General features: G+C 25.8%; 1 protein-coding gene across 21 annotated transcripts in view; it reads right to left on the bottom strand.

Moving 5' to 3' along the window:
- Positions 1–14,486, bottom strand: part of LOC107449053 (ankyrin-1) — a 161,002-nt gene that overhangs the window by 30,676 nt on the left and 115,840 nt on the right. For all 21 annotated transcript variants that reach the window (XM_016064454.3, XM_071184536.1, XM_071184539.1 and 18 more), the window contains 7 exons: positions 12,570–12,812; positions 10,747–10,819; positions 9,906–10,112; positions 8,793–8,921; positions 4,236–4,336; positions 1,398–1,476; positions 441–482 (listed from right to left, as the gene is read on the bottom strand). In XM_016064454.3, the coding sequence (XP_015919940.1) occupies positions 441–482; positions 1,398–1,476; positions 4,236–4,336; positions 8,793–8,921; positions 9,906–10,112; positions 10,747–10,819; positions 12,570–12,812 (874 nt within the window). The remainder of the gene's footprint in view (positions 1–440; positions 483–1,397; positions 1,477–4,235; positions 4,337–8,792; positions 8,922–9,905; positions 10,113–10,746; positions 10,820–12,569; positions 12,813–14,486) is intronic.

The raw sequence follows: 14,486 nt of genomic DNA, 5'->3' as shown, positions 1-14,486 counted from the left end.
AATTTAGGAAATGACTTTTGCTTCAATATAACAAAAAATATTTTGAGCAAACCCATAAAAGATATTTATTTTAACTCACACAATATTAAATTTTTTAAATAGTTTTATTTAAATTTTCAAAACAAGATTTTCAAGCAAGTCAAAAATCTCTAAAAGCATTAATTTTTTCGGAAAATCATTTTTCAAATCCAAATTCTTCTATCGCAGATCTGATCAATAAATACTTAATTATAAAAGAAACTATCATAATTTTGTTTGTTTTGTTTTTTAAAAAATTTTTTTAAATAGTCACTTTAAAAAACAAATTAAAATAGTTTTTTCAAGAATTTTAATAAAAATATTATGAAAGGAATTCAGTAAATAATTTCTTTTTTGGAAAATAATATTAGAGATCATAACTTTCAAATCATAGTTGAGTAAATAAAAATAAATATGCATACTTCTACCAGAATGCCTGTGATGCCTCCTCTCTGCCCTTGTTTCTGTAATATTCAAATAAATTATTTTACTATCCTTATATCAATGAATTATTATCATGTATAATATCTTATAAAATTATACACAAAACTTTCGAATTTTGCATTAAAATGCAGAAAGAAGAAATATATATAGATGTATATCCAATATCTTTGAATAAATTTAAAACAATTAAAAGTGTTTTGCAATTGTGAATAAAATGTTTTCAATATTAAGATTTTAATTCACTTGAATTTGAAAAACAAAAAAACATAAGAGTAATTAAAACCAAAAAAAAATGTTTTTCTTATGAAAATAAGTTTAATAAAACCAAAGAAAAAAATCATGATAAGCAGTAATAAAAACTAAGTTATTAAAAATGAAAATATTTTCAGCTACAGTAAACTCCAATAATAAATATCAATGTGATTAAATGGTAATTGTAGAATTAAAACTCTTTCAGAATAATTTATATAAATAGTCATAACACACACTAATTTAAAACAATAAATAAATTTTATCTATGTAGTCCATATAAAATTTTAAACGAGACATGATAATAAATTACTGATAGTAATCGGCCACAGAATAAATGAAGCCTGAAAACACAAACTTAAAAAATTACTGCTTTTTTCAATTAAGGTGTCATGGATAAGGTTTTTATTGATCTAACATAACAAAATTTCTAAATTTTATAAAAGAAATACCGACAATTTATTTTAGTACACTTTCAAATCAACTGCTGAAAAATCTAAAGAACGTATTAAAAATAGAGAAAGAAATTATTTTAGTTTATTTAAACATGGGAACTAAAATAAAAACTAAAACTTGAAATACATATTTTTATTAGTCCATTAGAAAGATATTTACAATAATATTTTAAGAACTAATTTATTATTTCGCATAATCTAAAAAGAAAATACTAAATCTAATTTAATTACCAGCATGCCTTGAATCAGATCTAAAAAGAGCATCCTTATCAGAACTTTCACTACTCGTCTCAGCTGCTGATTCCGCATCCTACAAAAGTTTAATTACAATCACAGCTTATTAATTTAAAGATATTTAAATGAAGAAAAAGATTGTTTAAATTAAAAGATTTTAAATCTTACAAAACATTCACTTTTAAAATAAATTTTTTATGCATTTATGTTTTATTTTAAGGCAGCGAAATTCACCAATAATATAATGAATTTCATTGTAACACTGTTTGTAGTAACTATATTTACTAAAAATTTGCCTGTATGAACCAGATTAAAACAGTAATAGGAAAATAATTTATAGATCCAAGATTATTTTGAAGGGAAAAAAAGGAAGAAAAAAAAGAAAATTGCCCATATGCATTTGTTCTTCAGTTGCAGTGTGCAGTTAAATACATATTCTTGCCAGTTAATTTAGTCCAGTCAAAATTTAGAAACACACTTAGCCTTGAAAAGCAGTTAAACACGTCTTCTAGGTTAAACTTTAAATGTTTGATGTAGTTAACAAATAATTATTATCTTTAAATGTTTGTAAGCAATTAATTTCCATTGCTAAGTAATATGTCTAACTTTTTAGGCATATAAGCTTAATGTCTATATACATTGCACCATATTCAATTAAAATCTTCAATAAAGCATTATCTGTTTTAAAATGTTAAGTAAATATAAAATTTTAATAACCTTTAACATAAAAGTGATTTTATTTAAATCTATTATTATTAGATATCAATATGATATTGATTATAAGATGTAAATATAATTAAAATTTGGGACAAAATTATCTAACTATGAAATCCATTAAATATTAATATTTAAACAAATTGCTCTTGCGACTTAAATCTAAGATAATCCAATTTAAATAAAATAAATCAATTATGAAAGAAAAATCATGATTTTTTGGAACTTAGTTAACGATAGAAATTAAATCAAAATAAAAAATTTAATTTCCGAGACACAAATTTACACAAAGGTGGATTAACTTGAAATAGGCTGATTATTAGATATCAATATGATATTGATTATAAGATGTAAATATAAATGAAATTTGGGACAAAATTATCTAACTATGAAATCCATTAAATATTAATATTTAAACAAATTGCTCTTGCGACTTAAATCTAAGATAATCCAATTTAAATAAAATAAATCAATTATTAAAGAAAAATCATGATTTTTTGGAACTTAGTTCACTATAGAAATTAAATCAAAATAAAAAATTTAATTTCCGAGACACAAATTTACACAAAGGTGGATTAACTTGAAATAGGCTGAAAGGAATTATGATTAATTAATAAACTTATGCATGTGAATGAATACTAGCAAACACATTTATACACCACAACCCTCATTAATTTAAGATTGAATATTGGCTGTTGCCACATAGTCACTTACTTATCATTTAAATATTTAAAAAAAAAAGTCCTTAATAAAGCTTACAAAAATAATTTCACATTACATTTCACATTGGTTTAAGGAAATTAATATGAATGTAAAAATTAACTTGTATTCTTAAAAGAAATGGGTAATATAAGGCTATTATCTTTTCCAACAACTAAGGAAATAACTGCAATCCTGAGATATACATCACAGGAAATTCAAATATATATTAATTTATTTGTACTTAAAAAACCAATACCTTGCAAAATTCTTTTCAACTATTCTAAAGCATTCATTTGACTAAGAGACTCTTTACTTGTTCAAATATTTTAAAAGATATAATGAAAGTAATTTTTTAGAAGAAAAAACATATTTATATAATTGTTCAATTTTTAAAATTATGTTCAATTATATGAGAAGCCTTTATTGATATTTTACTCAGTGGTGAGATACAAACATCAATGGTGGTAAACATGATGGAAACCGATATACCCACACACTTAGTTGTGAAAAACGTAGTATAATAGTCATCATAATTTTAAGATACTATAACTACATTGAAAAACACTAAAATGTTAGAAATAATTGCTTGAAGAAGTTAATGTTTTCCAATTTACCAACTTTTTATTATTTTATTTAAGTGTTTAATGATAAATTTAATTTTTAAAGATGCAAAGTGCATTTTTATTGCAAATCCCTTTAGCAATCCCCTCAGTTGGTCGGGATAAAACGAGAACCAAGCACATCTGGAGACTTAACACTGGAGGTTCTGTATTCCCCTGACCACCCAATCAGAACATCTGCTCCTGCACTACAGAACCCCAAGATAAAAAAAAAATTTAAAAAACTGGGATGGGCACAATAAGCCTTGACCTGTCTTGGGCTGTCACACGACTATGTTTAATTTAGTATTTCTTTTTTTTAATACACTATTAATATAACTGTTATTTGAATTTACGACCACCACTTAAAGCAGCTAAACATTTAAGAAATAATGATGGTTGCACTAAATGTGTTTTGCAACATATGCATGTTAATTTATTTTGAATTACATATTACAATCATGTATGTAACACCCAGGTGAAAAACTATATTTTAATTAAGTATTTAAACTAAATACATACATGGATAACTTTCAACTTTCACTGTACTTCACTTAAAACAAGAAATGAAATCATCCATAATGCAGGAGAAATCAATATTTCTTAAGAAAACATAACTTAAAATTTTTTTTAATACTAAAACCTAGAACTTAAAACTGTTGAACTGTTTTCTAAGTTATTTTGAATCACTATAAGTCATACATTTCAACAATGAATCATTACTTGAATTTAAAGCTGAATAAAGATCGGTCAGTCAATTTCTTAAGGCACCACTTTTGGTACTATTTTCAACAAAAAAAAATGTAACTAAGCAGCTTACTTTCATTATATCTTGCTCATCAAATGTTCCGTTTAATGATGTATCCCTCCGTAAAGAAGCATCCCGAGATGAGCCCAATTCTTCTTTAAATGTATCAAATCCTAGAATAACAATGTAAATTTCACAGATATAATTTTTTTATTACACAACTCAGGCAAAAGGTAAAACATATTCTACGTTTTGAGCAATTCATTTTTTTCTACATTTTATGCAAATAAAAATATAATTTATTACATTGATTAAGTTTATAATTAAGAACTATAATCAATTTTATGATTATTCAAAGACTTACATAATTATGACTGAAATTCACTTGTGTTTATCAACAGGTAAAACCTACATTTACATTTTAATATGTAATTTATTCAGTAATCTTGCAAGATCAGAACACAGCTGTATTCAAGAAACTTCATTTATTAAATGGGAGAAAGAAAGTGTGGGAAATTTTTCATTGGGGGAGGGAATCCCTTGGAATAACAATCGCAATTTTATGTTTGCATTTATCATTTCATCAAGATATTCAATAGGTTAAAATAGCTCACAGCCAATGGTGTAGCAAAAGTGGGGCAAGAGAGGACATTTACGAGATTCAGGAGAAATTTTTGGTCTAAATTTAAAAAAATTGCTACAAAATTTTTCATTGATTAAACATTTGTCGATGTACATTATTTTCCCAGTAAATTTTTTTTACTCCTCATTTCTTTATTTATTATTTTAAAATCCTTAAGTTTATAAATGGGACCTTAAATTAAGTTTTATAAGTTTTTACTTTTTCAATGTATTTCGGTTTTTTATTACTTTTAACATACATGCTAATTTGTTCAAGAAATGCATAAAATCAGCTGAATTTTTCTTCTTTGTTAAAGAAAAAATTATCAAATAATTTTAATAGTAAACTTTATTTTCAGCAAAATATTTAAAATATGTTATTTTAACTTTAAAAAAATTATGTAATTTTGTGAGAAACTTCGAACAACAAAAAAATCTAGGGAAATATCAGGCTCTGAGAATGTCTATTTCACTGCCCAAGCAGTGCAACAAAAGGGCACCTCACTCATGCTAATTATATTTAAAAATGAATTTCAGTATAAAATGCTATTCACTTTTAAATACCCCTTGTTTCATTTGCTACTGCCTCATTACTTCAATTTTCACCCAATTTACCTAAAATTGGATAGAATACCAATGAATATATCTTTTATAACACTTAAGATTTTCTTATAAAATTCAAATAGTAATAAAAATGGTTCTGGCAAAATGGTAACAAAATGTAAAAGATTCCTTACGAATTTATGCTTCTCATTAATTAATCAAAAATAATAGACACAATCAAAAAAAGCCTCTGTATAAGAGAAAATACAAGGGTAATGTATATAAAGTTTAACTTTTTGTCAAAAGAAATGAAAATTAATGAAGCTATCATGAATGGTTGTTTTAAAAAATACAATTAAAAGTTTTTTAAAAATCTTATTCACCATACATTTTACAATCCAATGCCAAGTGTGGTGAATTTTAACATGATTTAAATCCTAAAATAGTCACAAAAAGTAGGACCCTTGAAGTCTGATATCAATCATGTTGCAAAGGAACATAAAAACTGAATTTGCTCCCATTAGCTGCAAGCCGTGCTTAGGGATAAAAAATTATAAATAAACTATTACTTTTTAAGAGGCAGTTTTTTTAAAAATCAGGCAGGTTTGGATCTTGAAATTTTTGATTTTGTAAAAGATTTTAAGGTAACATTTTATGTAAAAATATTAAACACTTGTCCTGTTCACTTATACAATAAAAATTTTCAAAACTGAAACTGAGTCAAAACAGAAGATCCTTAGCAATTTTGAGAAAACCCCATCTATTTACACTCTGCAACATTTTTTATGAAATAAATTAACCATGGCATGGACAATTACTTGTGTTACATCTGGCAATACATAAATACTTTCAGTAGACCAATGCATCAAAGATAATTTAAAAAAATCTCAAAATAACGCAATTTTCTTAGATTTTCGCCGTCGAAATCTACTTGTGCCAAGAATCAACCACAAAAGTATAGATTTCTGTGAATATTAAACAAGTAGTACTTAGAAAATCAACACATGTGTGGTATACATTTGGTGTGGTATGAAAGGAGCAAGAAACAAAAATTTTGCACAATTTTCAAGGTCATTAACTGCCTTCAGCAAAACTAGACAAATATGAAATTTGGTGGAAAGGAAACCTTCACATATATCGATTCACAGATCTATGTAATAGTTGATTAAGTTATGCTGCATAAAAGTTGAATCAGTAACCAATTGAACTGATTTTATTCCTGCTATACTTATTGGCTTCTTTTCCAGCAAATTTCATATTTGTGTAGTTTCAATAAAGGCAGTTAATGATTCTGAAAATTGTGCAAAATTAAGGTCACTTCCAAATGTACAACACACATACCTTCATTTCCTTAAATACTGCTTATTAGTATATATTTACAGAAATATATGCAATTGCGGTTAGCACTAGTAGATTTTGACGGTCTAAGTCTTAGAAAATAGTGTAATTTTGAGATCTTTTGAATGACCTTTGATTCAAAAGTCTACCCTTAGTAGAGAGGAAGATGTAGAACACAAAATAATAGTCAGTACTGTGGTTTAATCACTTCATAAAATGCATCATTGCAAATAAATATGTGCAATTTTTCTCAAAAGTTCAGAGGATTTTCAGTTTTGACCTCAAAAACCCTGAGAATGTGCCAAATAGTTTTAGATACAGATAATATCCTGAAAATTACAACAAAATCAAAAAAGTCAAGTATCCAATTCTGCTGACTCTTAAAAAAATTCGTTCTTAATTGAACAGGGGTAAATCAAGTAATGAACAAGAAATTAAAATAATATGTCTCAATGATGATTCGATGTTACTTGATTTAGATATATGTTTTCAATATGATGGAAAAACTCCATAAATGAGTTTTCTGGAATAATCTAAAAATAATGGAGGGGGGGGATAGTAATAAAATAAAGGAAAAAATAATAAATTATTTCTATTTTTGATTTATTTGTCAGTCTTGAATGACATAAACCAAAAAATTAGCTGACAGGTAGGGGAGAGTCGGGTAGCCCCGCCCAGCAGGTACCCCCGCCCACAGTCAATTTTCATATGTATAGAATATTTTTTCAAGTCAATAGGCCATCGGACATTAATTGTTATATTAAAAAAAGATTATTTTCAAAGTTTCAGGTATTTATGCAGCTTTTAACATGGTAAACAATAGTTTTGAAAATATGTTGAATACTGTAGTCATGAAATTAAGAAAAATTGGTTGAATGTTTCTATTAAACTTCATTTTAATACTAAAAAAATACTTTTTTCGATACATACAGCATTAAAGTATGTAGTCTTAAGTCTAATTTGCATGAAGAAAAAAGTTTATATGTGAAAAATTGCTCGAGTAATTACAAATTTACAAAAAAATTGGATTTCGGGTAGCCCCGCTCACATGAATGTCGGGAATCACCGCCCAATTTTATTTTGTTGATAAATGTACGGTTGCAAAGATATTTATTTTATTGCCTCAAATTTGAATGCTATATGCATTTTTAACAACAAATATTGTTGTTATTAAATAATAGAATTCACTAAAAGTTTATAAATATGTAATAAATAAAATAATTTTGTGATAAAAATGATAAATGAGGTTTATCTATTGTGAAATACACCTGAATTTATTATTTCGAAGTTTCAAGTATTTATGCAGCTTTTAACATGGTAAACAATAGTTTTGAAAATATGTTGAATACTGTAGTCATGAAATTAAGAAAAATTGGTTGAATATTCGATTAAACTTCATTTTAATACTAAAAAAATACTTTTTTCGATACATACAGCATTAAAGTATGTAGTCTTAAGTTTAATTTGCATGAAGAAAAAAGTTTATATGTGAAAAATTGCTCGAGTAATTACAAATTTACAAAAAAATTGGATTTCGGGTAGCCCCGCTCACATGAATGTCGGGAATCACCGCCCAATTTTATTTTGTTGATAAATGTACGGTTGCATAGATATTTATTTTATTGCCTCAAATTTGAATGTTATATGCATTTTTAACAAATATTGTTGTTATTAAATAATAGAATTCACTAAAAGTTTATAAATATGTAATAAATAAAATAATTTTGTGATAAAAATGATAAATGAGGTTTATCTATTGTGAAATACACCTGAATTTGATTGAAGTGATTTGTAAACAGTCAAAAAACATAATTTACGTAACTGGGCGGGGCTACACGACACATTTTGAAGAGAGCTGAAAAACATGTTTTTTTAAATTTCTATTTTTTTAAGTTAAACTATTCTTTTTTTGGTTTATTCTTTTTGCATTATTTAATTAGATGGTAAAACAATAGAAACATACAAAAATATTGATTATTACTCAATATTATACAGAAATATAAGCAATACTCCTTAAGTGGGCGGGCTACCCGACTCTCCCCTAAATAATATAATTAATACAAATAATAATTTATTTGAAAATGATACATATTAATTAGATTGCATCAAATATCTGATTCCACTCACCAGATTGATCAAGGTGCACTTTCGCAACAGCTTTTTCAACATCATCAGTTACTAACTCAACATTAAATATACAATGATTTACAATATCTTCCCGATTTATTTTTCTAAGACCTTTTTCAAGTAGATTACCTAAATAAAAAATAGATAATAAAAAATGAGTGAAAAACTATTTGAATATCTCTGTGGATGTGAAAACATATTTTGAAAACATTTACGACATTAACATTTGATAAAATGCCAATCAAAATTACTATAACCATTTCAGGGAAAAATATTTAAAGTAAAAGTGTCATCAATTTCAATTAAAGTATGTTACTAAAATCAACAGTGTAAACTATAATTTTGATTAATCGTATTTTTCTTAGAAATCATTGATTTAAATCAATCAATGTTATTTTGTTTTAGAGCATTAACTCAGTAGATAACATGCAAAAAATAAAATTTCTCTTGATTTGTGCAACAGATAACTGCTGGATAATCTGAGAATGGAAAATTTTAATCAAAAAGAAACAATTCTTCAATAAAAAGATAAATCTGCATCTTTAGTTATCCAGGGGTGATTGAGAGCCCAACTCAAAAACCTTGAAAATTTCTTGAGTAAAATCATTAATGTCGCCTTTCAAAAAATTTATGTCTCTAAAAATTAAAATCATTGATATTTTCAAAACATGAGATTCTTAATACATACTATGCAGCATAATTTAAATGAATAATTGTGTATAAGTTTACTTTTATCTCTAATCCCATTGAAAAAAATATTTACAAGCGAAAGAGATGCAAAGCAAGTATAAATTCTAGTTCTAATATTTTTAAATAAAATATACAAGAATTTTTATATACAAATGTGATCGATGATTTCTTGAAACTTCTGGACGCTAGATTTCCAAAATTTCTGGATCGGGGTTAGCAAAAAATCCGGAAATCCGGATTTTTTCTGGAGAACAATCATCTCTGGTTATCAACTGGATAAACTGTTTCACGCCATACTTCAAATTACAACTTAAATATTAACATAAATAGTAAAGTACTAAATAAATCATTTTTGAATTTGAATTTCAGAAAGAATAAGTAAAAAAAATTGATATGCCATAATAAATATAAAATGCCTCTTACCATTTGCTTTACTGCCTGTTCTCTGTAGCCAATGCCTTAACATAGCGAGTGCTTGTTGTGTATTGTCACCGGGATGATCGCATCGTATAGAATTTATTTCAGCTTCCGGTACATCAAGTTGTAAAGCTAAAGGTACCCAGTCATTGCCTAATTCTTTAGCTATGTCCGACAACCTCAAGTCTGCTCGATGAATTAATTCAGGTTTTGCTAAAATAAAATATTCAATGAAAATGAAACATAAATACAATAATGCACAATTAATATTTATCATTCAATTACTATTCAAATATATGCAACATTAAGGGCACACAAGTACAAAACAATAGTGATAAAAGCAAGATAGTTTAAAAGCATTTCTAGGAGATTTCTTTTCTTCAAAATACATTTAAATTAGTAAAGTAAAAAACCTAAAATATTAAAAGCTGAAAAATAATTTTGGGCCAATTTGAGCCATTGTTACAAGGTCAACCTTTATAATTTATGTTATAATGTTAATGACTTATGTAAACACAAAACATTAAAAAAAAGGTTTTTTCTTTTAAAAAAAAAATAACGCTAACTAAAAGTAGTTATTAAATTTGAACCACTTCTTCACTTTTCTTTAAACTCCAAACTAATATACAAATTGAGTAATTATTACAATTTAATAACGATTAGTACAGTAGTGATGAATGTAAAAATTTTCTCCAGTATAATGGAGATGAAACCGTGAAGATTATACATAAAGAATTATCTTAACATATTTTTTATTACATTAATTTCAACTACATTCTTTATATTCAATTTTATCCGTAAGAACTTTAAAAAATAAAAGTTAATAATAAATACATAAAATAAATACCTAAACTTGTTTCCTGGACAAATCCATATTTCTTTTCTAATGTCACTAATTCTGATACTGGGGTTAAATCAGGCTAGATTGAAAGAAAAAATTCTTAATACAAGCAAACTAAAAAAATTTATATTTAGACAAATAAATTTATTTTAACAAGGGCTTAACTTTTCGTAGAGGACTGATAATTTTTTCTCTCAATTCAAACAAGGTTATATGCGTAAAATCACCTCTAAAAATTAAAATCAAATACTTTTAAAATATTAAAAAAAAATTAATAAAAAAAATTTTGCTTTGGCTATATTATTACAATAAAGCACTCTTTTTTGTTGAGGTAATCGCGTGAGCTGATGACGAAATATATTTTCATTATTTTATTTTTCGGCTTTTTAATTCTTTTAATAAGTAAAAAAGAATGCTCTCATATTGTAGAAGCAAGTGCAACTCGAGATGTTGCAATCGTAAAAAGTCAAAAATATTTTATAAATCATAATATCAAAGTAGCTTTTCCTGCCAAAAAAAAAAGTAATTTGTTTAAAAAAATGCAATATTTTAGTTCAAAGCAGTTAAGTATTTCTAATTTTTTTTTTTTTTGTTTAAAGTAATGAGATTAAAAATTAAAGTTTACCTTACACTAATGTTTTTTTTTTTTTTTTTAGATTAAGTGTCACTGCCCAGAATACATTTGCTCGGTATACACTACACTGATTTTTTTTTTTTTTTTAAAGTTAAGTGCCACTACCTGTATATGCCATTCCCAGTATAACTAAACCACAAGCTGTTTCAGCATACTCATCAGTGTCTTCAAATGCAGTTTAAAATTTCTTCCCACATTGTAATTCACACCGAGCGCAATACAAGTCCATGCTCTTATTTTTCACTTTGATCAAAAGAAGAAGTTATTAATTTTGACAATTTGTATTAATAATAACCAGATTTATCACCTTAACCGTAACACATATACAAAGAGGCACATCCATGTCCCAAAGAGGCACATCCAAGCTATATAAACCATTTAATAACAATTACCAAACTTCATTGGTTTTTATTAATAATAACAGGTTGTTATTAATAATAACAGGTCATTATTAATAATAACAGGTTATTATTAATAATTACCGGCTATTATTAAATACGGTAATTATTAATACTAACTAGTTATTAATAATAACCGGTTATTTTTAATAATAACTAAAAGAAGAGGTTATTATTATAATGACAGGAAATTATTAATAATAACTGGATTTATCACTTTTACCGTAACATATATATATGTTTTAGGCTAATTGGAAAACCTGTCTCTTTGCAAGCTGCCTACATCACTTCGCAACGCATCTATAAGACTCACTGCTATAAGTCAAACAAATTAAAGCAGTTTGCAGAATGCTGCATTTTCAAATTAGCCTACTAAATATATACAATTAAGGACATAAAAAGGAATATTCAAATTCAAAATAGTACAGCCATTCAGAAATTTGAGTAGCAAAATGGCTTATGTGCTGTGATTCTTAGTGTTATTGCAATAAATAAAAAGTTTTTTCACAGTGGATAACAAAAAAAAAATTTTATTCTTAGGAAAATTCTAAAAATTGTTCAAAAATTTGAATATTATCTCCAAAAGCATCTAGTGTCTTAACACAGCGATAAATTATAAGATAAAAATAATGCCACTAAACTAGAAGAAATAATTTGAATTATTTTATCATGTCTTACAAATATCATAAAGGTTAATAATATAAAATTTGCTTGAATATAAAAAATAGCAATTGAAACTATTAAACAAATTTTGAACTTAATAAGAAATTTATAAAAAAAAAAATTCTAAAACTTACATCAGGTAAAACAATATTTAGATTGCAAATAGGAGCTTGTGGGGCTTCTCCACGACCAACTCGTGCTTCTCGCATGAATGCTACCCTTCCCATAGGTTCTTGGTGTGTGTCTTTCACACGAATAGTAAAGGGTAACCTGTTTTCTCTGAAGGCTTGGAATGTAAAACTTAACTGTTCACCTGATTTTGTAACTGGGACAAGATTTCCAGCGAATTCTAGATACTGTAGTTTCCCTTCTAAGACCTGTAATAAATTAAGAAAAACGTATTAGATTTTTATATTGAAAAATAAAATAAATCACGACTTTTAGCTTCTAAATTTTAAAAATGATATCACAATAATTATATGAAAATATTGTAATTTTTTTTTTATATTTTTAAATAAAAAGCATTTTTATTGTATTTTCAGATATGAATTAATGTCTAACACACAAACACATGAAAATCTTATTTAAAAAAAACTCCTTGATAATAAGATATATTGGAATAACAAGATTCTTTTTACTCGAATTTCATACAAAATATTTCTCGTACAGATAATGTTCTAATGCTGTAATTATAAGACATGTTATAATTTGTAGGTTAAAAATGATTTGCTATAATTCTATTTTTCATAAATGAATTTACCTCATAAATATTTAAATTGGTCTAAGAAATTATCTAAAAAATAGGGTAAACAAAAAAAAATGACTTAATTTTTCTTAACTATTTTTCTATAATATTTCTAATTTCACAGATTTTTTTGTTTTACAATTTTATTTCTAACTATTACTCAACCAGAAATAAAATCTTCTTAATTATGCGTCATATGAAAAGAAAGCTGTTTTTTAAACACTTTGATAGATAATCACATTAAAAATAATATTTCAATTCTGCATCAATTATTGAACTCAGAATTCTTTTGCTTCTTCGGCAATTGAAAGTTGGCATATTTTGACATTAATTTTTACACATTACTTTACTTAAAAAATAAACCGTTTTTAAGCTTCATTTAAAAAAAACACTATTTTTTAAATTGTTTATACAATTTGATAGATAATGGCATTAAAGAAAAAATTAATATTTCTACATTAAATACTACAGCTTTGTTGCCATTTTAAAGAAAAAGTTTTTGTTCTTTAACAGACACAATATAACATAATCTTATAGATATACTGTAAATATTCATTTCCATTTTCTAAAATAACATTGAGCATAAAGTTCAAAGCGGTTTTTTTTATGTAAAATAGTAGAAAATTAAAAAAAAGGTTATTTCATTTGCATAATATATGGCCAATTATGCTTTATGGTTCCAATAACCAATAAGCACCATAACTTCTTAGATTACTTACACTTTACCATAATCATTTTCATAAATTAATTAAAAGATTTTGCTAAATATTGGCTAATTACACAGGGGTGATTGTGAGCCCAAGTCAAAATTCCGGAAAATTTCTTGAGCAAAAAAAAAATTTAAATCGAAACATTAGAGAAAAATTTAAACAAGGTTTTTACCTTTTTCTCAATATTTCTTAGTTACTTAAAATATATTTAAAATATTACACATACCTATGAAAGACCTAGAGAAGTAATTGAAATTTACAAATATGTTTTTCGTTCTTGAGTTTATGATTATAATAACTTACTGATAAAAAATGAATATTAATCTTGAATATAAGCTTATAAAGTATCCGGCTCTCCCTTACAAACAAATAAAATAAACTGTGTTTTTAAGGTCCACCTTTGAAAATTTGATTTCCGGAAACTTTTGTGAACAATGATTTTTTTAAGCATCTGAACCTTCGATCTCCGGAAACTTCCGGATCACAGTTAGTGAAAAATCCGGAAATCCGTATTTTTTCCGGAGCACAATCTGCCCTGATTACAGAAATACATTTGCTTACTGGTAAGAAATTACTTAAATAAATTACAGGTTTAT

This window comes from Parasteatoda tepidariorum, chromosome 8, assembly GCF_043381705.1.
Source record: "Parasteatoda tepidariorum isolate YZ-2023 chromosome 8, CAS_Ptep_4.0, whole genome shotgun sequence".
In the NCBI taxonomy this organism is placed as follows: Eukaryota; Metazoa; Arthropoda; class Arachnida; order Araneae; family Theridiidae; genus Parasteatoda; species Parasteatoda tepidariorum.
The sequence above is the reverse complement of the archived record's forward strand: the minus strand, read 5'-3'. Positions and strand labels throughout refer to the sequence as shown.